Raw genomic sequence first — 26,003 nt, 5'->3', positions numbered from 1 at the left:
GTTCCTTTTTAATTGCTGAATAGTATTCTTTGCTAAGATAATAGTTTTCCAATACTGGAAGAATTTTCCTCTTTATTTTGTGCTATTCATAGTGTAACAGTTACAGACAAGATATACTCTTACATTTAATCAGCACCATTGTGCTGTACTCAGTCACTTCAGTTGTGTCCAACTCTTTGCCACCCCATGGACTGTAGCCTACCAGGCTCCTCTGTCCATGGAATTCTCCAGGCAAGAATACTGGAGTGGTAGCCATGCCCTCCTCCAGGGGATCTTCCCCACCCAGGGATTGAACCCTTAACTCCTGCATCTCCTGCATTGCAGGCGAATTCTTTACTGCTGAGCCACAAAGGAATCCCAATCTGCATCGTTAACATTGTCTGTATCACTTTCTTAAGTTTATTCACTTACCTGTTGTTTCCATTTATTTACTATTTGTTTGCTGTCAGTTTGGATCCTTCAGGAAGATGACACCAAGAAGGAGTTAGAAGTGAAAGAGTTATTGGGGGAAGTTTCTGTGAAAGATAAAAGGAGAGGAATAGGAATGTTTTCAGGACAAGATATATTCTGACACCTTAGATAAGAGAGAGGGAAAGGAAAATAATTGTGTAGGAGGAGGCTGAAACTACAGTGAAGGCCTGAAAAAGTCTCCGACTGGTTAAAAAGAGAACTCCAACACAAGGATTGCACATAGAGGAGACATGGCCAAACACTACCAGTCCGGCAATCTCATCATTGGCTAGCACTCTCTTTGAAAAGCAAGTTCTCAGATGGTATACTTGGGAAAACCCTAAAGTGCTGCGCTTGAAGCCTGTTTGTTAGCCAGTGGTATGCTGGTAAATGGTTGATGACGGTCTCTCTGGGAGAAAGTGTGTGTGTGATTATGCTTATAAATTTTAGTAATAAAAAGAATTGTAGCACATAAGTTATAAATAATACATACTTTTTACTGTAAATCACCCACAATTGATTCTTCCAGAATACTTTCACTGGTTTTTGCTGAACTCTTATATCTATAGCCAACCTATGGTTGCAACTGATTGATGAATGCTGGTTGATATTTTTGTTTGTATTAATGACTAAAATGAAAGTAAAACAACCAACATGTATATTAGAATTTCACTTGTTTGCCAATGTTGTGAGCAACTTCCTTGCTAGAATACTTTTCTAACACTAGAAGAATTTTCCTAAATTTTTGTGCTATTCACAATGTGACAGCTTTAGATACCACACACAAGTTTTTTCTGCATTACTAACATTTTCTTTATTGCTTTAAGTTTTAAAGTCCAACTTGTAGCACAGGCTGATTTCCATGGTGTCTCCCCCACTACAAGAGCCAATTTCAAGTTACCAGTGTCACATCACCAAACATGAACTTGGGGAAAGATGCCCAATAGGACACCATTACACAGTTTTCCCACCACACAGATAGAGTAATAGTCTCGAGAGCATGCTGCTGCTGCTGCTGCTAAGTCGCTTCAGTCGTGTCCGACTCTGTGCGACCCCATAGACGGCAGCCCACCAGGCTCCCCCGTCCCTGGGGTCTCGAGAGCATAGGTATAAGAAAATGTAGTAACAGAAGAGGAAGTGAAGAGTTTTGAGAAATTATCTTTGTTTTGAATGTAATTTATTTAATTATAGTTCAGCAAAACAATTTTTAAGAATGGCTATGTTTAACAACCAGTTTGAAAATATCCTGAAATTTTTACAATCAGCTATTTCAAGGCAGTACTGACAGGCCCCTGTACACTGTAGTGTCAACTGCCTGCAGTCCTCACAGCAGAGCCTGTCTTTAAGGGAGATCTAAGCAGCTAAGTTAGATGGCTGCCACATTTGCCATTGTGAATAAGGCAGCTATGAATACTCCTGGATGTGGCTTTGACATAGTTATGTATATATGGAGGGGTGTAGACGATTTGAAGAGCACAGTTACAGAGAACACATGTCCATGTGAAAGTGAAAGTCGCTCCACCCTGTCTGATTCTTTGTGACCCCATGGAAGGACCCCCTTACTGTCCATGGAATTCTCCAGTCCAGAATACTGGAGTGGGTAGCCATTCTCTTCTCCAGGGGATCTTCCCAAACCCAGGGATGGAACCCAGGTCTCACACATTGGGGGCAGATTCTTTACCAGCTGAGCCACCAGGGAAGCCCAAGAATATTGGAGTGGGTAGCCTATCCCTTCTCCAGCAGACCTTCCCAACCCAGGAATCGAACCAGGGTCTCCTGCACTGCAGCCATATTCTTTACCAGCTGAGCTACCAGGGAAGCCCTGGTAATATACATATTTAGAGTATACATATTTAGTAATATGTACATATATGTTTTGGGAGCAGCGGCTGCGTGGTGTGGGAGCAACTGTGAGAAGATACCCCATGTCCAAGGGCAGAGAAGCCCCAGTAACACAGTAGGCACTGGAGCAGCAGCTGCTCGGTGCTTGAGTGACTGTGAGGAGATACCCCATGTCCAAGAACAAAGGAGAAGCTCCAGCGAGACGGTAGCAGGGAGCAAAATCTCATTTAGAATCAAACCCCATACCCGCCAGAATCACTCAGAGGCCTCACACAAACCTTGTGCGCACCAGGACCCAGAGAACCCACAGAGACTGAGACAGAACTGTGTTTGTCTCCTGCAGAGGTATGGGTCTGCCCATACCTCAGCAGTGGACTGCCTCAGGGACAGGGGCTCTGGGTGCAGCAGACTTGGGTATGGCATAAGCCCTCTTGGGGGAGGCCGCCATTAAACCCACCATAGAGCAGCCAGAACTTACACAGGACTGGGAAACAAACTCTTGGCAGGCACAAACAGAATCTTGTGTGCACCAGGGCCCAGGAGAAAGGAGCAGTGACCCCACAAGAGACTGACTCAGACTTGCCCATAAATGTCCAGGAGTCTCCAGCAGAGGCATGGGTTTGTGGTGGCCTGCTGCAGGGCTGGGGGCACTGAGTGCAGCAGTGCATGCAAGGGACCTTTTGAAGGAGGTCGCCATTATCTTCATTACCTCCACCATAGTTTGGCCCAAGTAAATAACAGGGAGGGAACACAGCCCCAACCATCAATAGAAAATTGGATTAAAGATTTACCAAGCAGGGCTCTGCCTATCAGAACAAGACCCAATTTCCCCCTCAGTCAGTCTCTCTCATCAGGAAGCTTCCATAAGCCTCTTACCCTTCTCCATCAGAGAGGGCAGACAGATGAAAACCACAATCACAGGAAACTAAGCAATCTGATCACATGGACCACAGCCTTGTCTAACTCAATGAAACTATGAGCCATGTTGTGCAGGGTCACCCAAAACGGATGGGTCATGGTGGAGAGTTCTGACAAAATGCGGTCCACTGGAAAGGGAATGGCAAACCACTTCAGTATTCTTGCCTTGAGAACCCCATGAACAGTATGAAAAGGCAAAAAGATAGGACACTGAAAGATAAACTCCCCAGGTCAGTAGGTGCCCCATTGGCTACTAGAGATCAGTGGAGCAATAACTCCAGAAAGAATGAAGAGATGGAGCCAAAGCAAAAACAAAACCCAGGTGTGGATGTGACTGGTGATGGAAGTAAAGTCTGATGTTGTAAAGAGAAATATTGCATAGGAACCTGGAATGTTATTTCCATGAATCAAGGCAAACTGGAAGTGGTCAAATAGAAGATGGCAAGAGTGAACATTTTAATAATCAGCGAACTAAAATGGACTGGAATGGGTGAATTTAGCTCAAATGACCATTATATCTACTACTGTGGGCAAGACTCCCTTAGAAGAAATGGAGGAACCATCATAGTCAACAAAAGAGTCTGATGTAGTATTTGGATGCAATCTCAGAAACAACAGAATGATCTGTGTTTGTTTCCAAGGCAAACATTTCAATATCAAGTAATCCAAGTCTATGCCCCAACTAGTAATGCTGAAGAAACTGAAGTTGAATGGTTCTATGAAGACCTACAAGACCTTCTGGAACTAACACCCAAAAAAGATGTCCTTTTCATTACAGGGGACTGGAATGCAAAGGTAGGGAGTCAAGAAACACCTGGAATAACAGGCAAATTTGGCCTTGGAGTACAAAATGAAGCAAGGCAAAGTCTAATAGAGTTTTGCCAAGAGGACGCACTGGTGATAGCAAACACCCTCTTCCAACAACATAAGAGAAGACTCTACACATGGAAATCACCAGATGGTCGACACCGAAATCAGATTGATTATATTCTTTGTGGCCAAAGATGAAGAAGCCCTATACAGTCAGCAAAAACAAGGCTGGAAGCTGACTGTGGCTCAGATCATGAGCTCCTTCTTGCCAAATTCAGACTGAAATTGAAGAAAGTAGGGAAAACCACTAGACCATTCAGGTATGACCTAAATCAAATCCCTTATGATTATACAGTGGAAGTGAGAAATAGATTCAAGGGACTAGATCTTATAGACAGAGTACTGATGAGCTATAGACAGAGGTTTGTTACATTGTACAGGAGACAGGGAGCAAGACCATTCCCAAGGAAAAGAAATGCAAAAAAACAAAATGGTTGTCTGAGGAGGCCTTACAAATAGCTGTGAATAAAAGAGAAGCGAAAGACAAAGGAGAAGAGGAAAAATATACCCATTTGAATGCAGAGTTTCAAAGAATAGCATGGAGAGATTAGAAAGTCTTCCTCAGCAATCAATGCAAAGAAATAGAGGAAAACAGTAGAATGGGAAAGTCTAGAGATCTCTTCAAGAAACTTAAGAGATAGCAATGGAACATTTCATGCAAAGATGGGCACAATAAAGGACAGAAATGGTATAGACCTAACAGAAACAGAAGATATAAAGAAGAGGTGGCAAGAATACACAGAAGAACTATATATAAAAAATCTTCACGACCCAGATAATCAAGATGGTGTGATCACCAACCTAGAGCCAGACATCCTGGAATGTGAAGTCAAGTGGGCCTTAGGAAGCATCACTATGAATAAAGCTAGTGGAAGTGATAGAATTCTAGTTGAGCTATTTCAAATCCTAAAAGGTGATGCTGTGAAAGTGCTGCACTCAATAAGTCAGCAAATTTGGAACTCTCAGCAGTGGCCACAGGACTGGAAAAGGTCATTTTTCATTCTAATCCCAAAGAAAGGCAATGCCAAAGAATGCTCAAACTACCACACAATTGCACTCATCTCACATGCTAGAAGTAATGCTCAAAATTCTCCAAGCCAGTCTTCAACAGTACATGAACCATGAACTTCCAGATGTTCAAGCTGGATTTAGAAAAGGCAGACGAACCAGAATTCAAATTGTCAACATCCTTTGGATCATTGAAAAAGCAAGAGAGTTCAAGAAAAACATCTACTTCTGCTTTGTTGACTATGCCAAAGTCTTTGACTGTGTGAATCACAACACATTGTGGAAAATTCTGAAAGAGTTGGGAATACCAGACCACCTGACCTGCCTCCTGAGAAATCTGTATACAGGTCAGGAGGAACGGTTAGAACTGGACATGGAAAAACAGACTGGTTCCAAATCAGGAAAGGAGTATGTCAAGGCTGTAAATTGTCACCCTGCTTATTTAACTTATATGCAGAGTACATCATGAGAAATGCTGAGCTGGATGAAGCACAAGCTGGAATCGAGATTGCAGGGAGAAATATCAATAACCTCAGATATGTAGATGACACCAGCCTTATGGCAGAAAGTGAAGAACTAAAGAGCCTCTTGATGAAAGTAAAAACGGAGAATGAAAAAGTTGGCTTAAAACTTAGCATTCATGGAGAAGGAAATGGCACCCCACTCCAGTACTCTTGCCTGGAAAATCCCATGGATGGAGGAGCCTGGTAGGCTGCAGTCCATGGGGTCGCTAGGAGTCAGACGTGACTGAGCGACTTCACTTTCACTTTTCACTTTCATGCATTGGAGAAGGCTATGGCACCCCACTCCAGTGTTCTTGCCTGGAGGATCCCAGGGATGGCCTGGTGGGCTGCCGTCTCTGGGGTCGCACAGAGTCGGACACGACTGAAGCAACTTAGCAGCAGCAGCAGCATGTGTATGGGCAAAAAACTCAAGGACTGTACTTGTGACTAATTGTAAAACAGGTTATTTTAGTTTCTGTTCTGTGTAAAGTGTAAAGCATTCCAACAAAGGGTTTTAATGTACATTTTTTTTTTGCACCCACACTGTTGATTGCTAAATGTAGTAGTCTGATCATGATGCTGAATAAATGTTTAAAAAAAAAACAAAAACTTAGCATTCAGAAAACTAAAATCATGGCATCCAGTCCCATCACTTCATGGCAAATAGATGGGGCAACATTGGAAACAGTAACAGACTATTTTGGGGGGCTCCAAAATCACTGCAGATGGTGATTGCAGCCATGAAATTAAAAGACGCTTGCTCCTTGGAAGGAAAGTTATGACCAACCTAGACAGCATATTAAAAAGCAGAGTGAGTGAGTGAATGAAGTCGCTCAGTCGTGTCCGACTCTTTGCGACCCCGTGGACTGTAGCCCACCAGGCTCCTCAGTCCATGGGATTCTCCAGGCAAGAATACTGGAGTGGGTTGCCATTTTCTTCTCCAGGGGATCTTCCCAACCCAGGTCTCCTGCATTGTAGGCAGACGCTTTAACCTCTGAGCCACCAGGGAAGTCCAAAAAGCAGAGACGTGACTTTACCAATAAAGGTCCATCTAGTCAAAGCTATGGTTTTTCCAGTAGTCATGTATGGATGTGAGAGTTGGACTATAAAGAAAGCTGAGCACCGAAGAATTGATGCTTTTGAAGTGTGGTGTTGGAGAAGACTCTTGAGAGTCCCTTGGACTGCAAGGAGATCCAACCAGTCCATCCTAAAGGAAATCAGTCCTGAATATTCTTTGGGAGGACTGATGCTGAAGCTGAAACTCCAATACTTGGTCACCTGATGTGAAGAACTGACTCATTTGAAAAGACCTTGATGCCAGGAAAGATTGAAGGCAGGAGGAGAAGGGGACGACAGAGGATGAGATAGATGGTTGGATGGCATCACCAACTCAATGGAGATGAATTTGAGTAAACTCTGGGAGTTGGCAATGGACAGGGAGGCCTGGTGTGCTGCAGTTCATGGGTTCAGAGAGTCAGACACGACTGAGCGACTGAACTGAACTGAACATACATATTTAGTAATATACATATTTTAGAAAATATTTATATAAATATATTTTATATATTTTAAAGGGCTTCCCAGTTGCAGCTAGTGGTAAAGAATTTTCCTGCCAGTGCATGCAGGAGACGTGAGTTCAATCCCCTAGATCAGGAAGATCCCCTGGAGGAGGGCATGGCAACCCACTCCAATATTCTTGCCTGGAAATTCCCATGGACAGAGGAGCCTGGGAGCTACAGTTCATGGGGCTGCAAAGATTCAGACACAACTGAACAACTGAGCACATATATTATAAAATAATATAAATAAATTTACATAAATATATATATAAAACCATTGGAGAGTATGTATTATTTTAGGAACACATGGAACTTTGTAAAAAGAAACCATAGCATTAAGCCATAAAGCTAGCCACAAGAGACATCAAAGGATTAATATTGTACAGTCAACATTCTTTGATCAGTTAGTGCAATTAAGTTAGACAATAACTTTTTAAAAAAGCTAGAAAAAACCTTTCAGTTTGTTGACTCTGGGCTTCCCTGGTGAGTCAGATGGTAAAGAATCTACCTGCAATGCAGGAGACCTGGGTTCCATCCCTGAGTCAGGAAGGTCCCCTGGAGAAGGAAATGGCTACCCACTCCAGTATTCTGACCTAGAGAATTCCACAGACAGAGGAGCATGGCAGGCTACACAGTCCATGGGGTGGTAGAATTGGACATGACTGAGAGGCTTTCACTTTCATTTTGCAGACTTTAAAATATTTCTAAAAAACAATTCATGGGTTACAGAATTCATGACAGAAATGATAAAATACATATATATTTAAATTATACATGAAATAAATATATTAGTTACTTTGAAACCACTTAAATGTATGTCAAATATAAATCATATATTAGTAAGTTTATATATCAATACATAAAGTATACTAATATATAATTATACATTAATACAATAGTACATTAATGTATTTAATAACTTATTTTGTTTTTAAGCTGTGTTGGAGTAATTTTTTTTAGCCATGCCACGTGGCTTGCGGGATCACAGGATCTTAGTTTCCCAACCAAGGACTGAACCTGTGACCCCTGCAGTGGAAGTGTGGAGCACCAACTGCTGGACTGCCGGGTTATTCTTGTTTTGTTTTCTGATAGCAGCTGCTGCTGCTGCTAAGTCGCTTCAGTCGTGTCCGACTCTGTGCGACCCCATAGACAGCAGCCCACCAGGCTCCCCCGTCCCTGGGACTCTGAAAGGGTAAGGAGGTGTTATCTTGTAGTTTTGATCTGCATTTCCCTAATGATTAGTGCTGTTGAGCATCTTTTCATGTGCTTATTGGACATTTATATATCTTCTTAGGAGAAATGTCTATTCAAGTTCTTTGCACATTTTTAAATTGTGTTGCTGAGTTTTGGTAGTTCTTTCTTGACATTCTAGGTGAAAAAATTGAAAAAGTGAAGGTGTTAGCCGCTCAGTGGTGTCCGACTTATATTCTAGGTAGTAATCCCTTATCAGATATGGGATTTGTAGAAATTTTCTCCCTTTCTGTGGGTTGCTTTTTATTGTTGATAGTGTCTTTGATGCACAGAATTTTAAAATATCATGAAGCCCAGTTTGTCTCTTTTGTTATCTGTGATTTTATGTCAAATCTAAGAAGTGATTGGCAAAATCTAATGTTGTGAAGCTTTTGTTCTGTGTTTTCTTCTAAGAGTGTTATTGTTTTAGGTCTTAATTTAGGTCTTTGATCCATTTACAGATAATTTTTGTGTGTGGTGTTAAGTAAGGGTCCCATATCATTCTTTTGCATGTAGATATCCAGTTTTCCCAGCTCTATTTGCTGAAGTTTGAACTTTCCACATTGACTGGCCTTGGCTCCCTTGTCAAAACTCATTTGACAATATATATGCTTTTGAACTGTGGTGCTGGAGAAGACTCTTGCAAATCCTTTGGACTGCAAGGAGATTCAACCAGTTCATCCTAAAGGAGACCAGTCCTGGGTGTTCATTGGAAGGACTGATGCTGAGGCTGAAACTCCAATACTTTGGCCACCTCATGCGAAGAGTTGACTCATTGAAAAAGCCCGATGCTGGGAGGGATTGGGGGCAGGAGGAGAAGGGGACGACAGAGGATGAGATGGCTGGATGGCATCACAGACTCGATGGCCATGAGTGTGGGTGAACTCCGGGAGTTGGTGATGGCCAGGGAGGCCTGGAGTGCTGCGATTCATGGGGTCGCAGAGTTGGACACGACTGAGCTACTGAACTGATGAGGGTTTATTTCTGGGCTCTCTATTCTATTCCACTGGTCTAAATGTGTGTCTTCATGCCAGTGCCACACTGTTTTGATTACTGTTGCTTATAATATAGCTTGGAATCAGGGTGCATAATACCTCCAGCTTTATTCTCCTAAACGGTGCTTTGGACATCTTTTGTAGTTCCTTACAAATGTTAGGATTATTTGTTCTAGCTCTTTGAAAAAAATGCCGTTGGTATTTTGATAAGGGATTATATAGATCACTTTGGATATACTGACACTTTAACAATATTAAGTTTTTGAATCCATAAACATACAATGTTTCCATTTGTCTTCAACAGTGTTTTGTAGTTTTCACTGAGCGTATCTTTCACCTTCTTGGTTAATTTCTAAGTATTTTTTGATGCTATAATGAATGGAATTCTGTAATTTTTTTTCATAGTGTTCAGTTAATGTATAAATGCAAATGATTTTTGTGTTGATTTTGTATCATTACTTTGCTGAATTCATTCATCACAACAGCTTATGTGTTGAATCTTTGGGACTTTTTACATGTAAGATTGTATCTGCTGAGGCAATTTTACCTCTTCCAATTTGCATGCCTCTAATTCTTCTTGCCTAACTGCCCTGGCTAGAACTTCCAGTACTATGTTGAATAGGGGTGGCAGAGTGGGCATCCTTGGCTTTTTTTTTTTTTTAGTAAAAAAGCCTTCAGTCTTTCACTGTCAGTCTTTACTCTCTACTGTGATTTTACTTGCATGACTGATTTTTCATATTTTGATGTCCTTTTAAAAACTGAAGTGCAGTTGTTATCCAATGTTACCTGTGTACAATACAGTGATTCACAATTTTTAAAAATTATACCCCATAGTTGTTATAAAATATTGGCTATATTCCTCATGTTGTACAATGTATCTATTTTATACCTCATAATTTGTATCTCTTACCCACCCCTATATTGCCTTCCTTCCTTCTCTTGCCACTGGTAATCATTCGTTTAAATTTTTTGTGATACTCACTAGTTGTATTCCACATATAAGTGGTATCATACAGTATTTGTCCCTTGTTTCACTTAGCAAATGGTCTAGTATCCCATTGTATATATAATACATCTTCTGTATCCATTCACACTACTGATTTTTTTGTTGAATTCCAGGCACTGTGAATTTTGTTATTATTATATCCTTTAAGAATTTTAAGCTTTGGTCAGATTCAATCTTGCTATTAAGGCTGTACTATTCTGAAGGCTCTACTCATTCCCTATTACAAGGTTTTCTCCAACCTAGTAAGAATTTAAACTATTTCAATGCCACTGTAAATCCAGTCTACTACTTTCACTGGTTTTCCTGTGAATTCTATATAGTTTTACCGGACACATAAATACTCAGCCAAAGACTCAACTACACCTCTACACATCTCTGGGAACTATTTCTGTAGAGCTTCATTTTCTAGTACTCTGTTCTACAACTTCTAGCCACTCAGTGTATCTGAACCTTTGATCCTTATCTTAATTCAGCAATATTGATGGAAAAGCTATTAATCTGTACCTTTAAAAAGCTCAATAAACTTAAAAAGTGATCTACACCTAAGATACATTATAGTCAAAACCATCAAAACACAAGAAATTTTAAAGTGGGAAGTGACTTCAGCAACATCGTTTCACATTTGCTTGATTTCAAGAAAAATGTGAATACACAAAAATGCATCCATCTGAATCAAACTGCCCCATGACACACGAAACTGCACACACACCTCAAAAAAACTGTTAAAAGGTTAAAGACATTAACCTTTATAAGCCAAACTCAACACATCCAGTGTTGCAACCTAGGTTTCATATAACCCTCCTTCTACTACTTTGCAATGACATTAGCTCCAACAGCCACTTCAATTTTCTGGTGTTTTTTCAAGTGGCATGTAAATGTAATTCTTAACCAATTACTGTTTGTTAACTATTTGATCAGGTTCCTTTTGTGTTGTTGATGAAGTCTTGGGGTTGTCTCCAACCACATTTCTTCTCTAAGCCCTGTGGTTTCTATTGCAAAATTTTGCGTACCAAGATTTTTAAGGATACATCGTATTATAGAACTGACTTCTATGGTAAAATGTCAATAGTTCGAGGGTATAGGGTGTTCATACTGTTCTGTAAACTGTTTTTTAATGAAAAGCTAGGGTGGGAATTCCCTGCCTGTCTAGTGGTTAGGACTCAGCGATTTCACTGCTATGGGCCTGAGTTCCCTGGTCTGGCAATTAAGATCCCACAAGCCACGGGGTGTGGCCAAAAAAATAAAAATGAGAGTGAAAAAATAAATAGTACTCAAGAGGAAAAAAGTATGCAAAACCTTTGTCTCATTAGGATAGTCATCATTCCTATTTCAAAGCATACCTCTTAAATATTTAACAGGATAATTTTCCTTTCATTGCTTTAGAATTATCTAACTGAATCAGACCACTATTTTTGAGTTTTGTCATTTGGCCTTTCAGTGACAAAGCACCACCACTGCTTCGGAAAACATTAACTTTATAAATTTTATAAACTTGTAAAACCCAATCAAACCCTAAATAGTGGCTTAATTTACATCAAACTTAATGACTAACATTTGTCTTGTTAGCATTCCTTTTACAAATTTTTAAACATATTTAGATATACAGGTATAGCCTAAGACACAGACACACATAAGGGTGCTGAATAACTCTTAAAAGTTCCAATATGAAAAATTCTGGCTAAAGTATTTTGACTTAAAAGTTTTTACATTATACAACATTGTTTTATGGCAGCTATAAAATGATTCTTTTCCAACAGCAAGGTCCTAATACCCACCAAAAAGAGAAATAATTACTGAATTATTAAATTCCAGACTATCCAAAGACTTATCTGAATTTACCACTTATCAGATTAGTCATTTTAATTAACTACTGGAGTTATCAGATACAAAGGAACTTCATACTGATTGGCTGAAGTTCTCCAAAACCTTTAGGAGTCCCCCCCTCCATCCACTGCTTTCATAATACTCTTTATATATAATACAAAAGATGATGAGAGTAATCACGGATTTAAGGCTCAATTTGTGATCCACCTTAAAGGTCTGGCCTTTATCCAAAGGCAATCAAAAGCCATGAAAGCGTTTATAAAGGAGTGCTTGACAAGTTAAAAAAAGACCACTAAGCTATATATAGAATGTGTGCCAAGTTGACTACATGGTGACTAAAACAAGGACAGAACTAGTTAAATTTTATAATACTCTTGGTGTAAGACTAAGATGTTTTAAACCACTGAGAAAAGACTTACTTATACAAACAAAATTTGCTACATATATGCATATTTTTATTTTTAGAAGGAATCCCAATACACACAACAGTGGTTCTTAGAAAATGGGATAAGAATGAGAAAAACTTTCATTGTTCACTCTTTCTGTACTGTTAACTTTTCAAACCGCATATGTATTACTGAAAATGGGGGGTTATCAGGGTGATGAGCATATTGGGCCATTTTTCCTTCTCAATACTTCTATCAATAAACACAAAACTGGAGACTTCCCTGGCAGTCCAGTGTTTAAGATTCTTTGCTGCCCATACAGGGAGTGTGGGTTTGATCCCTGGTCGGGGAAGTAAGATCCCACATGCCATGCAGCCAAAAAAGAGAAAAACAACAAAAAACCACAACCTAACACAAAACTTAAGAGTACCCAGCATTAAGTCCTTCACTTTAACAGGCAAATGTTAGCTCCTTTTTTCTCTCCTCACAGATTTCTAGTCAATCAGAAATAACAGAATTTAGGAGAGAGTGGGAATAATGCAGAGTATAGAGCAATAAATTAATCTGCTTTTTGAAACCATGTGTTTAATATTTTCATTAAACTGTGTCAATACAATTTCAAGCAAATGCCAACTGGAAGACCAGGCCCAGAAATTCATAACAATCTTCCAAAGGAATGCCAAGGTGCTCTTCCACTCCAGCTGCACCATTAGTGGTCATGATGGTGCCAGTCAGACAATGTTAACCAGATTACCGAGTGTTTACCTGAAAAGAGAAAAATTTCAGAATCTCTAAGGACACAATTTTAAGGATGGAAGATGTTTAAGGTGGTTATCCAAACTTCCCTATTTTTATAGGTGAGAAAATACTAGACATATGAACTGTTTTCACCCTCGTGACTAGCAAACTAACAACATTTACTGCTCCCACCCCAACTCCTCAAAAATATGCCTTTCTGCCCTTGTAGGAAATTCACAACCTGTATATACTTACCACATCATCAATCTTCAGAATGCTCCGGACAGTTTCAGTTGCTAGAGTCAGTGCACTGACTGAAACCAACAGAGGCTGGACAACCAGTTCCTCCAGTATGTTGGAAATACCACCCTGCAAACCAGTACAAGTTGCTTTTAGTATTTGTAATGATACACATTACCAACTACACTGTTACCAGTAAACCTCAAAGCCTTTCAAACTTAGTTTTCCTGTAGTCTAGTCAAAGTCAGGTACTTTCTACTAAGCATTTCCCCAAGTTATAGGCTGTTTTTCAACTAAAATCTGGAAAAACTGAATTAACGCTAGACTCTCCCAATCTGAACTCCAAAACAATTCTTTGTATCTTTTAAAATTCCTGGCAAAAATTAAGTAGATGATATAGTTATTAAAAATTTTAAGATTTTTTTTGCTATATACCTGGAACTTGTTGAGTTGCTCAGTCTTGTCTGACTCTTTGAGACCCCATGGACTATAGCCTACCAGGTTCCTCTGTCCATGGGATTTTTCCAGGCAAGCATACTGGAGTGGGTTGTCATTTCCTTCATCAGGGGATCTTCCTAACCCAGGGATCGAACCCATGTCTCCTGCACAGGCAGGCAGATTTTTTTACCGCTGAGCCACCAGGGAAGCCCTCAAAACTAACACTCTAAATCAAGTATCTCAATTAAAGAAAAAAGTAATGAAATTTAAATCATCTGATTCCTAATTCTGAATTTGGCCAAGTCTAGTCTACCTGGTCCTTCACATCATTCTCGCTTTCCACTTTTAAGATTCTTCCTGCCACTATTCCCTCACCTTTATCCTAGGATTACTGCTGATGTCTTAATAGGCAATCCTGTCTCCATTCTTCCCTCCTTAAAATGCTCTTTCCATCACCTTAGTCTCTTGGTTTAAACAAATACACAAAAACTACTGGAATTAAAAAACAAACAAACACCCAGCCACCCCACCCATTCATCAACAACTCAAGGGACTCTTCATTCTAGCTTTTATCCAATCTTTCCAATCTTAAAGTCCATTATATGATCAACACATCACCTCTGCTCTAGACAAAATGAATTAACTTTTTTGGTCCCTCTTACCTATAAATCACTGCTTCCCCATTTGACACTTTTTTATCCCCTACCAAAGTTGCAGCTTCCTAAAACTTTCCCTAACCAGGTAGTGCCCTCGAATTCTACCTGCTTCTACCTTAAAAAAAAAAAAAAAAAAAAAAATCACCTTGTATTGTCCATTTTTTCCCATTACATGTTACCTGTCTTCTCAATAAAAGGAGACGTTAATAAAACAATACAACAGGAGAAATCACTACTGTTCTGTGTGTTTACCCTATGTAACTACACCAGGCTGGTGCTCACAATAGCAGCAATGGTTAACTATACACCAGGTGTCTTTGTTAAGAACTTTCTATTTAGTGACTTCCCTGGTGGCTCAAATGGCAAAGCATCTGCCTACAATGCAGGAGACCCAAGTTCAATTCCTGGGTTGGGAAGATCCTCTGGGGAAGGAAATGGCAACCCACTCCAGTACGCTTGCCTGGAAAATCCCATGGACAGAGAAGTGTGGTAGGCTATAGTCCATGGGGTCGCAAAGAGTCGGACACGACTGAGCGACTTCACTTTCATTTTAAACTTTAATCCTCACAGGCCTATGAGGGAACTATAATAATCCCTGTTTTTACAACCAAGAAAACGGAAGCACAGATTTAAAGTTGTACAATCATAAAATGGCAGGGTTAATGAACAAAATACTATTTCTCACTTAAGACATCATCTTCATTTTCACTCATTAGCATACATTAACTAACCTGCAGGTTTTGTATCCAAATTGAAGGTTACTCTATTTTTAATTACAAAGCCTTTTTCATTCCACAGACAATTATGAAGCTTTCAGTATTTTTTATTAATCAACATTTTCTGCAGTAACCAAAGTTTAAATTACTACCTTTCGGACATTAATGCCTGTAGTTTTTTCTCCCTGAGCATGCCGGTTTCTTAGTTCTGTTACAGTAGAAATGGGATTCAGGCCAGCGTTTTCAGCTAGTGTAGATGGAATGACTTCCATAGCATCTGCAAAAGCACGAATGCAGTAGGATTCCATACCACTCAATGTTCGTGAGTATTCAGTTAACCGTAGGGCCAACTCTATTTCTGGAGCACCACCTCCTGCAATAAGAGCTCTGAAATTCACAAGTGTATTTTTAGTTTATTTTATCTGACAGAAATAATAATTTATTTAAAAGCTTAATACTCTTTAAAGTTTTAATAATACTAAAAATCTTTAAAATATAAAATCTTAATAATCAAAATACGGCAAAACGTTACTTAGTAATATTACCTCTTCTTCACTAAACAGCGAATAACACAGAGAGCATCATGGATAGAGCGCTCAGCTTCTTCAATCACCAATTTGTTAGAACCACGAACAACAATTGTAACTGTTTTTCCAGGGCTTGCACAGCCTGTAATCTTTAGTAAACAAACTCTGGAATTAGGTTATTTGAAGGATTAAAAAAAAAAACCCAAATCCCAAGCAAATAGAAACTTAATTTTAATAGTTACCTTGATCAGTTTGCCAGAACCATTTAAGCTGACCTCCTCAGCTAACTCAGCAGATCCCAGCATGTCAGCAGTGAACTGGTCAACATGAGCAACTGGTTTGGTTCCAATCGTCTGGGAATAACAGTCACATTCACAAACTCAGACGTCTGACTAGTGAACATTTTCACATATACAGATAAAGAATATTTTACCTTACAAATGAATTCAATGTCTTCTCTTTCAATATCCTTTACCACCATTATCTTCATTTTGTTCAGGAAATGTAATGCAAGATCACTAAGAGCATCTCTAAAATACAGAAACAGTGATTATGTCAATACTGGTTTGGAACAGAAATTCTGCTATTTAACTCCTTAGGGTTTTCCGTAATTTTACTATCATTTAAATGGCCAATTATTTAGTTATTTGTGAAAGGAGATGCTTTAAATAGCTTGACCAAGTTTATGAGCTCAAAATTCTTAAATAAGATTTCTAAAGGATAATATTTAAAATGTATTCCAATAGCACTTGTAAAACACACAAAAGCAATTGTCATCATTCTTCTGATAGTTAACAATTAATACTTCATGAATTTAGAATTAAGTATCATGGTAAATTATGTTTGCTGCTACTGCTAAGTCACTTCAGTCATGTCCGACTCAGTGTGACCCCATAGACGGAGCCCAACAGGCTCCCCCGTCCCTGGGATTCTCCAAGCAAGAACACTGGAGTGGGTTGCCATTTCCTTCTCCAATGCATGAAAGTGAAAAGTGAAAGTGAAGTCGCTCAGTTGTGTCTGACTCTTATCGACCCCATGGACTACAGCCTACCAGGCTCCTCTGTCCATGGGATTTTCCAGGCAAGAGTACTGGAGTCAGGTGCCATTGCCTTCTCCATCAAATTATGTTTAAGACCCCACAAATTTACACGTTTACACAAACTATCTGAATGACCCCTGCACCCCAACAACCCTGATACTGAAGGGTAGATATCAGTATCCTTGTTTTACAGATAAGTAAACTGAGTTTTGAAAGCAATTTACTACAAGTTACTAGCTATTACATAACTTGAATTTAGAACCAGGTACTCCAACTCTTCAACAAGGTGTCTATATCAAGAGATCCACAATACTTTCTGGCATAACATATAGAGTACATGAGAATGTGTCTACACTGAAACATCAGTTTCTTCAAAAAGGCATCAGTTCAAACTTTGGAGAATTCTTTCAATCCGTGGACTATCCAACATTACCCCCAAAAGAACTTGCTAAAATTTCAAGACAAACTATTGCATGGCCCTTTAAATAAAGAACTTCCCTGGTGGCTCAGACGGTAAAGCATCTGCCTTCAATTTCAGGGTTGGGAAGATCTCCTGGAGAAGGAAATGGCAACCCACTCCAGTATTCTTGCCTGGAAAAATCCCATGGACGGAGGAATCTGGTAGCCTATAGTCCATGCGATCGCAGAGTTGGAGACGACTGAGCAACTTCACTTTAAATAAATACCTCTAAAATTTTAGCTATATTACGTACCTTTTTACTTGATAGTAAGGATCTTGGTCAAGAAGGACATATATCCCACACTTAAATTATCATTAACAAGAAGGAAACTCACTTTAGATCATTTACCAGAATACAACAATGGCCTAAAATGCAAATCTGTTCCAGATTTCTAGTGGTTTAACACACCCCTAATGCTTCTTAAAAACTGCTAGAAGGGATCCAAAATCAATTATTGTTAAGAGATGAACAAAATAAAATGCCCTATACCTTAGAATAGACTTCTGTATGAGAAGAACATTACATCCTGTTTTTTTAATTTGCTTCACTAAATTTAGAATATAAGCTCTCTCTTCTCTTAGCACTCGATCCATTTGAACATAGTCAGAAACCACTATTTGATTGTCCATCTGTTCAGAAAAAGAACATATTAATAATTTGGATTTTAAGAGTTCTTAAGCAAAAAATGAGAATTTTAATGAAAATATTATGCACAATATAAATCTAACGAAAATCACATCAAACTAGGTATTACATGGACACACACAGAAAAAGTCTAGAAAAATGAATATACATGAAATATAACTCAGGTTTTATATTTTTAGCTATACACCTTACTGGTATTTTTTACAATGTTTTGGAAATCATTAAATGTAAAAATGATCATCCTATTTCATGGATATGTCAATTCTCCTCATGAAAACTTACATGTTACTGAAATAACTTCAATTGCATCTTTTACTCTATGGTTAAAAAACATTGATATGCTGAAAGCAATTACTAAAGACAAGTACTATAGTATTTAAGACCTATAAAAGAACACTGATTTTTATATGGGTTAAAATTTGGGAAACAAACGACTCAACCTATATGCTAATACAATATGAAATGAGAGCAAACCTGAAATCAGGTGACAAAGATCAGCCACTCCTTCAGGGAATAGTACTTATCACTAAGAGATTTAATGTGTTAAATTAAAAAATCACCTTTTTGGAATAAAAACAATAAGCTGGTTTAAAGTTCTACTATGCAAACATAAAGACAAAGATCTGGAAATCCCTCTTACACATAGCCTAGTTTTACTGTTTCATACATATCCTTATGACTGTCTTCATTTGAGAAGTCAATGCTCAATTTCAATAAACAGCCAACTGAAATTAAATTTATCACATGTGGCATCCAATATTTTATACATTTGTCTTGATTTTACTAATTATTTTTAAATCCTTGCTTTCTATCACTAGTATTAATATCAGCATTTTCTATTTTTATAATAATCAGCAAAAATCTTTGTTATTAGAAAGTCAAACACCTAAGGAATCATTTGGTTTTACTTACATCTGTTTTGGGAGCAGATAAGCAGAACTGAATAAGCCCAATCTTGGCCTTTTCAACTCTGGTTATGCCAGAATTTGCTACCTTTTGAGTAAGAACCAGACCTTCCACCAACTCACAATCATCAATTGTCCCACTAAGAAAAAAGAAAATGAAGAGACAGTTAAGAGGGGAGGGAAATCTCCAAGTTTAACAGACTGAAAACAGATAAAAAATCATCAGCCTGATAAAATGTGCTTCAACCTCACTCATATTTATTAATGGCCCATTCCTGAACCTCTCTGATCACACTACTGCTCTGCCATCACTAGGGAATAAAAACTAATTCTTCAAACTTCCACATTAATATCAGCTGTCATGAAAACAAAACAACTAAACTTACGTGACTATCATCTACATTTTTCATTTAACTATTTTTGAAACAGCTTATGTTTACTTTGAAAATTATTTTTTATTAAAGTTATAATTAGAGATGCTTACCCAAGCTTCTTAACTATTTTAATATCTCTAAGATCTACACTAGTAGCTGTGGCTGGGTCAATCACTTTCATCACTGCATCTACACTCATTGGAGAAAGAAGACTTGAATACTGAGACACAACCTAGTATTAAAAAGAAAAAAAGTTAGTGTCATAAAATGTTGTAACAGAGAAAGTCCCAGTTCTTTAATGATAAAGATATTAAAAGAAGTAATCTCAATTACTTTTTTGAGTGGGGTGGAGAACAAGGGTCAGACACAACTGAGGTGATTTAGGACACACATGGAGTACATGTAAGAAAACATTACATATAAACTATCTTTTCCACTCAAGTTTGACTGTCTCCATATAAAAATATATGTTTGCATTCCTCTTTTATTAATAGTCAGGACTGACTAGATTACCTAGTAATTCAACAGGAAATCCAAAAGAACAATTTTATGCTGAGGTTTTGTACTTAAACTGAATTTATGATCAGATGTTTTTTATGTGCACCCCTATTACTGAGAGGCTGATAAAAATAGGTAATGGTTAGAACATAGTGAGCATGAATTCTATGTCATGCAGTAGCTTTAACACTTTACATTCATATACTCAATCTTCCAATGAAAAACCTAAAACATACAGCTTAATTAAGTGGAGCCGGCACTGAACCCAAGCAGTCTAGGCTCTATGACCAATGCTTATAACCATTATGATATTCTGTCTAAATTAGTTCTGGGGACATTTACCAACACTATTACTTAATGTCACTAATACGATCTAGATTTCCACTTAACATTTAAATAATACTGATGAAAAGGAAAAAGAATGGAGTGGGCATGTGACACACAACATAATAGAGAATAGGTGACATGAGCTTCTAAGAAACTAACATTAATGCTTTATATTTGATTAAAAAAAAAAAAAATAGCAACATGGTTAAGAGATGGACCATGATGGGCAGCCCTATCTGGGGTTCAAGTCTCATCTCTACCTTTCATTAGTGGGTCTTGGATAAGTTATTTAACTTCACTTTCTTTTCCCATCTGTAAAATCAACTTACCTAAAAGCCTTGATGTGAGTTAATTTTACTTGAACTAATTCAGTTATGCAAATTAGTTTAGTTACCCACTCTTGAGAGTTAATATTTATGAACTATACAGCATGAAAAACCACAGCATCAAAAACCACAGAATAAGAGCTGCAGTTCCTGATGAACTTAACTGTACTTTTACAATGATCGCATTGTGCTTGTCTCACCTTTGAGTTCAATGAAGTGGCCGCACTATTTAACAAAGTTTCTCTGTCACTCAGTTCCACAGGTCGAGACATGTCAGTCAAGATTTCAATGCCCTTTTCCAAAGCCTTCTGGAATGACTCAGAAATGATGGTGGGATGAATCCCTGTCATTTGTGAAAGGGTAGTTAATTTAATAATAACAGATAAACTTCATACTTGACATGACTTAAAATTTGTTCATTACAACATCAATGCAGTCAAATTTTAAATTATTCTTAATAATGGTTCAAATAACTTTAACTGCTAATATGTCTAATAATTTATTTCTATTTAATTTGAAATAGATAAATTACATACTATGTGATACTTAAGACTAAAACCATTTTTTTACTTTACAAAGATTCTATAAATCTACATCATAGTAAGTGACTGAGGAATCACAACTACATTTAGGCAGTATGTACCAAGACAAGAATCCTTACTTTCTCTCCGAAATCACAGTTTCTCATCTATAGCCTGTTTAGTACCACCACCAACCAGTCATTTCTTAAAAGCAAAATTTTATGAAGTTCCATTCAAAACAAAGTAGGAAAGCCAGGGGTGGGGTGGGGTGGGGTGGGGGGAGATCCAGAAGCAAAAAAAAAAGTTTTTAATTCACATGATAAACATAGCAAAATTAGCTGTTTCAAATTAAATTGTTAATCTCATATTACTTAATAACTTTTGCCTTTCTTCAGTAATAAAGCATGTCTTATGTCCTACCCACCTTTCTGAAGAAGCTTGGTACAGGAATCCAAAAGAGAGCCAGCAATAATGACCACTGATGTGGTGCCATCTCCTGCTTCTATATCCTGAGCCTTGGACAGCTCCACCAGCTGGGTGAACAGAACATGTCAAGTCGCTCAGTAAGAACTGGTTCATGAGAACCCAATAACATCTTACTTTACATCAGTGAGATTCACATCATGTTCACTTATAGATCTTGATTATCAGCACTGTAAGAGTCAATATACTTTTCTTCTGATTTTTTGTCCACCTTGGTTTGATTTAAAAATGATGACCTATATATTTGTGGCATGCAAAATTCTACTTACACACTTTATAAGAAGCTATATTATGATTTATAGTTCAGACTACGGGTTGTTTTTTCTTGCCACTACTTAAAAGAACTAGGGGCACTCTGTATATTGAGAAGCTATAAAGTGCAGGATTCAGATGAGAGGAGATTGTTAGTTTGAAATCCTTGGCCAAGTTTATCTAAACTGACCCTGCATGAAGCAGAACCTGACTCATTTTCAGTCACCTTCACCTAATCAAAAGGGATTTTTTAACAGGAATTTCTAAGGAATTTGTTTTTGCTGATAGTTTGACTCACTTGACACTAGAATCACCATTATGATTTGTAGTTGAATTAAAAATTATTTTTAAAAATAAATATCATGGGAAGTTTAAACACAAGATTTATTTTGCAAACAATTAAAATTCTACTTTCAGCTAACACCCACTGAATAATTGGTACAAATTTTTTTTCAACAGTACAATTTTTTTCTCTATTCTTTATATGTGAGGCACGTGGCTGTGGAAAAGGAGAATTATGTTTTATTATGATTTTCAACAAAGAACATAATGCTAGGGATACAACATATCCTAAAAATATGCCTGATTAGCATAAAAAAGAAAAACTTTCACCATGTTTAAACTTACCATGTGATCAAATAAAACAAATTTAACTGTTTACCGAATATCAAATAACATACTTAAAGAAAACCAAAAAACTCTCGCCTAAAAATTACACTTACCATTCTGGCTGCTGGATGTAACACCTGCATTTGTTTCAGAATGGTGGCACCATCATTTGTAATGGTCACATCACCTTTTCCATCTTGAATCTGCAAAGTATAGTTTTTTAAAGGTTGTTATTTCAAAAAATTTTTTTTCTTTATCCAGTATTAATGTGAAACCCTAAAAGCTCTACTAATTTTAATACTTCTTGTACAGAAGTTAACTTATGTTTGCATAATGCTTAATTTCAAATTGTTTTCCCTTACCTTGGTGTCATGATTAAGAACATGCAGTAATAGTCCCAGTTTACAAGTGAAATACCTGGGTTTTTTCCTACTTAAAAGTGAAGGAACTAAGACACTAAAAAAGGGATACAAAAGATATTATAAAGAATCATCATAAAATATGAATTATAACTAGGTCCCGTTCATCCCAAAGTAATCTACCCCTTTCTGAACTCTCAAAGACTTTCTAACACTTTACTTTTTAAACAGCACATCTTAACCCTCTAGAGAGCTTGCAGTAGGCACAGTAGTACTCAATAAGTAATGGATGATTGAGCCTTTTACCATTTTATCCATTCCTTTTGGTCCGAGGCTTGTTCTAATGGCATCAGCAACAGCTGTAAATGTGGGGGGGAAAAAAGAAACCAAGACTCTTTAACGAGCAAAGCATTTCTTCTACCCGCAAATCATCATTTTGTCCTTATTAAAATATGGTGCGTAACAATTCACTGTTTGCTAAAGAAAATTCTATACCTAAAAATCTACTGAACACAGAAATATTTTACTCCTTTAATTGTATGACACTTCACTTTTTGTTGCTAACGTCACTATACGTAGCCTTTGTACCCTGCACATATGGTAGAATACATTTTGAAGTCACCTAATCCTCCTATAAATATCAATATAACTTAAGTCATGTGCTCTCAATGAGGACTGCATTACCTTCCCCATTTTCTGAAACAAAACAAGCAGCAATAACAGGACAAGCTAGATCTCCTAGTATATTCTACAGCCCTATTTGCTTTTGTATATTCCACAACTAGAATAATGCTTTCAGTAGGTTGTGTTAACAATACATAATCTTAAAAAGATTATAAGAAAATATTTGGTATAGTTTAAAAAATATTCTACTTAATTATTTCATAATTGGGGGCTGCATTTCCTAATTATTCAGCCATCATTAATTACTCTTTTAGGTGATTTTAGTGGACCCACATGGCAACGATGCTACAAGCAGACCAATTCACTTTAAGAACACCTTTACAGTCATCTACAGGAAGCCTCTAGAAAGGCACACTATTCAAAAAATAAAATTTTTGCCGACCACCTCCTCAAAAGTGAAGTTTAACATACTATGTAGTACACAGTATTATCTGTTAAATGACTTGTGCTGAATAGTACTAGAACTACCACAACTACTTGTGTGTGTGTGTTGTTTTGACATTGTCAACCAAAGAGAAAACTGGCTCCACGAATTACACTAAAGATGCATCTGGCAACAGCTTTTTCCCACCAGTCTGTAGGGTTCTGTTTGACTTGGACAGTCTAGTATGTTCCAGGAGCTCTCCTCACTTCAGATGTAAGGGTCAGGTTTACAAGTAAGTGGCCTTTTCTTCCTATATGCATTCCTCTCTTGTCCAATTTCAATTCTCTGTGCAGAGATGTTTCCAAATTTGCCGAAGTAAACATCCCATCCTGTTACCTTGTTTGTTGAAAATCTACCATATTCTATAGCTTTTCCAGCCCCCCAACATGGCACCAGAATTTACCTAACACCTTGTTTCTAATGAAATAAATCTAAGCTTCAATTATGGTCTCTAGATAACTATCAAACAACTTTGATTTCCTGGTAAAGACTCTCTTGAACTTTCAAACGACTCCTAAATTTATCATGTAGTCATTCTGACATCCTCAACTCATTTAAGCCTGAACCAGAACCTATTCTCTCGTCTTCCACCATCCTTCCTTCAGTGTACCTGGTTTTTCCCAGCAGTAGCAGCACCAGCAGCACCATACCCTCAGTCCCCTGGACAGATAACCTCAAATATCTTTAAGGCTGTACTCTATGTATACATATATATATACACCTGGCTCCTCATATGCTTTCTTATTTAAGCCTTACAGCAACCCTCCAAGGTAGCTATTATTTCATTATATTGAAAAACAATCTGCAGCTGAGAGAGTCGTGTTAAACCCTTTCCAGAACAACAACAAAGGACACCAGGCCTTTAAGATCGGGCCCCACTCTACCTTTCCGATCTCCCCTCTCGTTTCTTTCGGCACCTGATGCTCTAACCCAAATGAACTACTCCCTGTACTCAAACACATAACGGGCAAGAACTCTAAGGCCCTGTTCTCACTTTTGCTTCTAGACTCTTCACATTCAACCCGACGTCTCTTAATCTTCACAAATTTTTTTTAAGCGAACTTTTCCATCCTCAATTTTATAGGGAAGAAAACCTCGGTTAAAGGTCACAAAGGCACGAAGTAACGTAACTGAACGACACCCAGGACTTCTTGAATTCCACCAAAAGCCAAACTCTTCTCCATCTGCTGGCTGTACGTGCAGAGACGATATCAAAGCTCAACGCAGCCTCGTAATTACTCTCAAACAAGGTGGGTCGGTCGGTTTCCCACCCCCCGAGTACAATGGACCCCGCCCCAATTTAAGGCGCGGAGAGTTTACCCCAATTCAATAGCTGCCCCCAGAAAAGTATTTCCCTATTTTAATAAAAACAAAAAGACTGAAGAGTATCATACAAACATTATAAGAGTAAACCGCTGCATAAGGGCCCCGGCTGCTTTCTTAAGTATGATGAAAGCAGCACGCTCCGGGACGGAAAATTATGGGCGTCTAAGACGCAGAATGGGGCCAGTCCAAAGGCTTCCATACTCGGGGTCGAGAATAACGGCAGGAAGGAGGAACCCTGCACTAGCTTGTTCTATAAGAGGCCCAAAGCGGATCAATGAACGAACAGCCCACCCAAGGCTGGGGGTGAGAGTGCACAGTCAGGCCCGGCGGGCCGCGGCTCAAGCCGGGGAGCGATACCTTTGGCTGCGGAGATGTTGCTGAAGCGGATTTGGGCCGGCTTATCGCGGTCCTGATAGGCGCTCTTCCCGCGGCCGCCGGCAGCCCCGGCAGCCCCGACAGCCCCGGCGGGCGGCCCGGTCCGGGGTGCTACGTTCTCGGGCATGGCAACCTTTGATGGGTCTGCGTGAGCTTGGGAAGGACGGATGGACGCGGATTGAGGCTGACCAGGGAGCAACCGTAAGCGCCCACCGCCTTCACGAACCTTCCAGAAAGCGGCGCCGGCGCCGGGAGGAGGAGGAGCCGGAGAAGGGGTCCTTCCTGGAGGCGCGGCGCGGCCGTGACGTCACAGACTGCCCGCCGCGCGCCGGGTGAGGGGGCCAGCGCCGAGGACCTGGGGGCTGGCCGGGGCTCTTGGGCCGGGGTCCTTTGGGCCGGGGTCCTTTGGGCCGGGGGCGCGCTGAGTGAGCTCGAGGGAGGCAGAAAGGCCCACCTGCCATTGTAAAGGCTGGTGTCGGGACACCACAT

The 26,003-nt window shown here is 38.9% G+C and overlaps 1 protein-coding gene across 1 annotated transcript; it reads right to left on the bottom strand.

The window, feature by feature from the left end:
- Positions 1 to 13,159: 13,159 nt before the first annotated feature.
- On the bottom strand, positions 13,160 to 25,747 carry CCT4 (chaperonin containing TCP1 subunit 4). The gene is made up of 14 exons (XM_086326432.1): positions 25,497 to 25,747; positions 23,012 to 23,064; positions 22,460 to 22,549; positions 21,427 to 21,535; positions 20,682 to 20,824; positions 19,441 to 19,562; positions 18,964 to 19,096; positions 17,896 to 18,035; positions 16,340 to 16,436; positions 16,149 to 16,259; positions 15,925 to 16,055; positions 15,532 to 15,766; positions 13,585 to 13,698; positions 13,160 to 13,356 (listed from the first exon to the last, which is right to left on the bottom strand). Exons 1-14 carry the CDS (start codon positions 25,639 to 25,641, stop codon positions 13,342 to 13,344), a joined length of 1,638 nt encoding a protein of 545 aa, XP_086182558.1. The 5' UTR covers positions 25,642 to 25,747; the 3' UTR covers positions 13,160 to 13,341.
- Positions 25,748 to 26,003: the final 256 nt, after the last annotated feature.

This window comes from Bos grunniens, chromosome 11, assembly GCF_055505025.1.
Source record: "Bos grunniens cultivar Pamir isolate PY7600 chromosome 11, Bosgru_T2T1.0, whole genome shotgun sequence".
Lineage (NCBI taxonomy): Eukaryota > Metazoa > Chordata > Mammalia > Artiodactyla > Bovidae > Bos > Bos grunniens.
The sequence above is the reverse complement of the archived record's forward strand: the minus strand, read 5'-3'. Positions and strand labels throughout refer to the sequence as shown.

Coding starts and splice junctions, on each gene's coding strand:
- CCT4 (XM_086326432.1), bottom strand. CDS start 25,641: ATGCCCGAGAACGTAGCACCCCGGACCGGGCCGCCCGCCGGGGCTGTC. Junction 20,825..21,426: donor TACCAAGCTTCTTCAGAAAG/GTGGGTAGGACA, acceptor CACAAATGACAG/GGATTCATCCCACCATCATT. Junction 13,699..15,531: donor CAGGCATTAATGTCCGAAAG/GTAGTAATTTAA, acceptor ACTGGTTTGCAG/GGTGGTATTTCCAACATACT.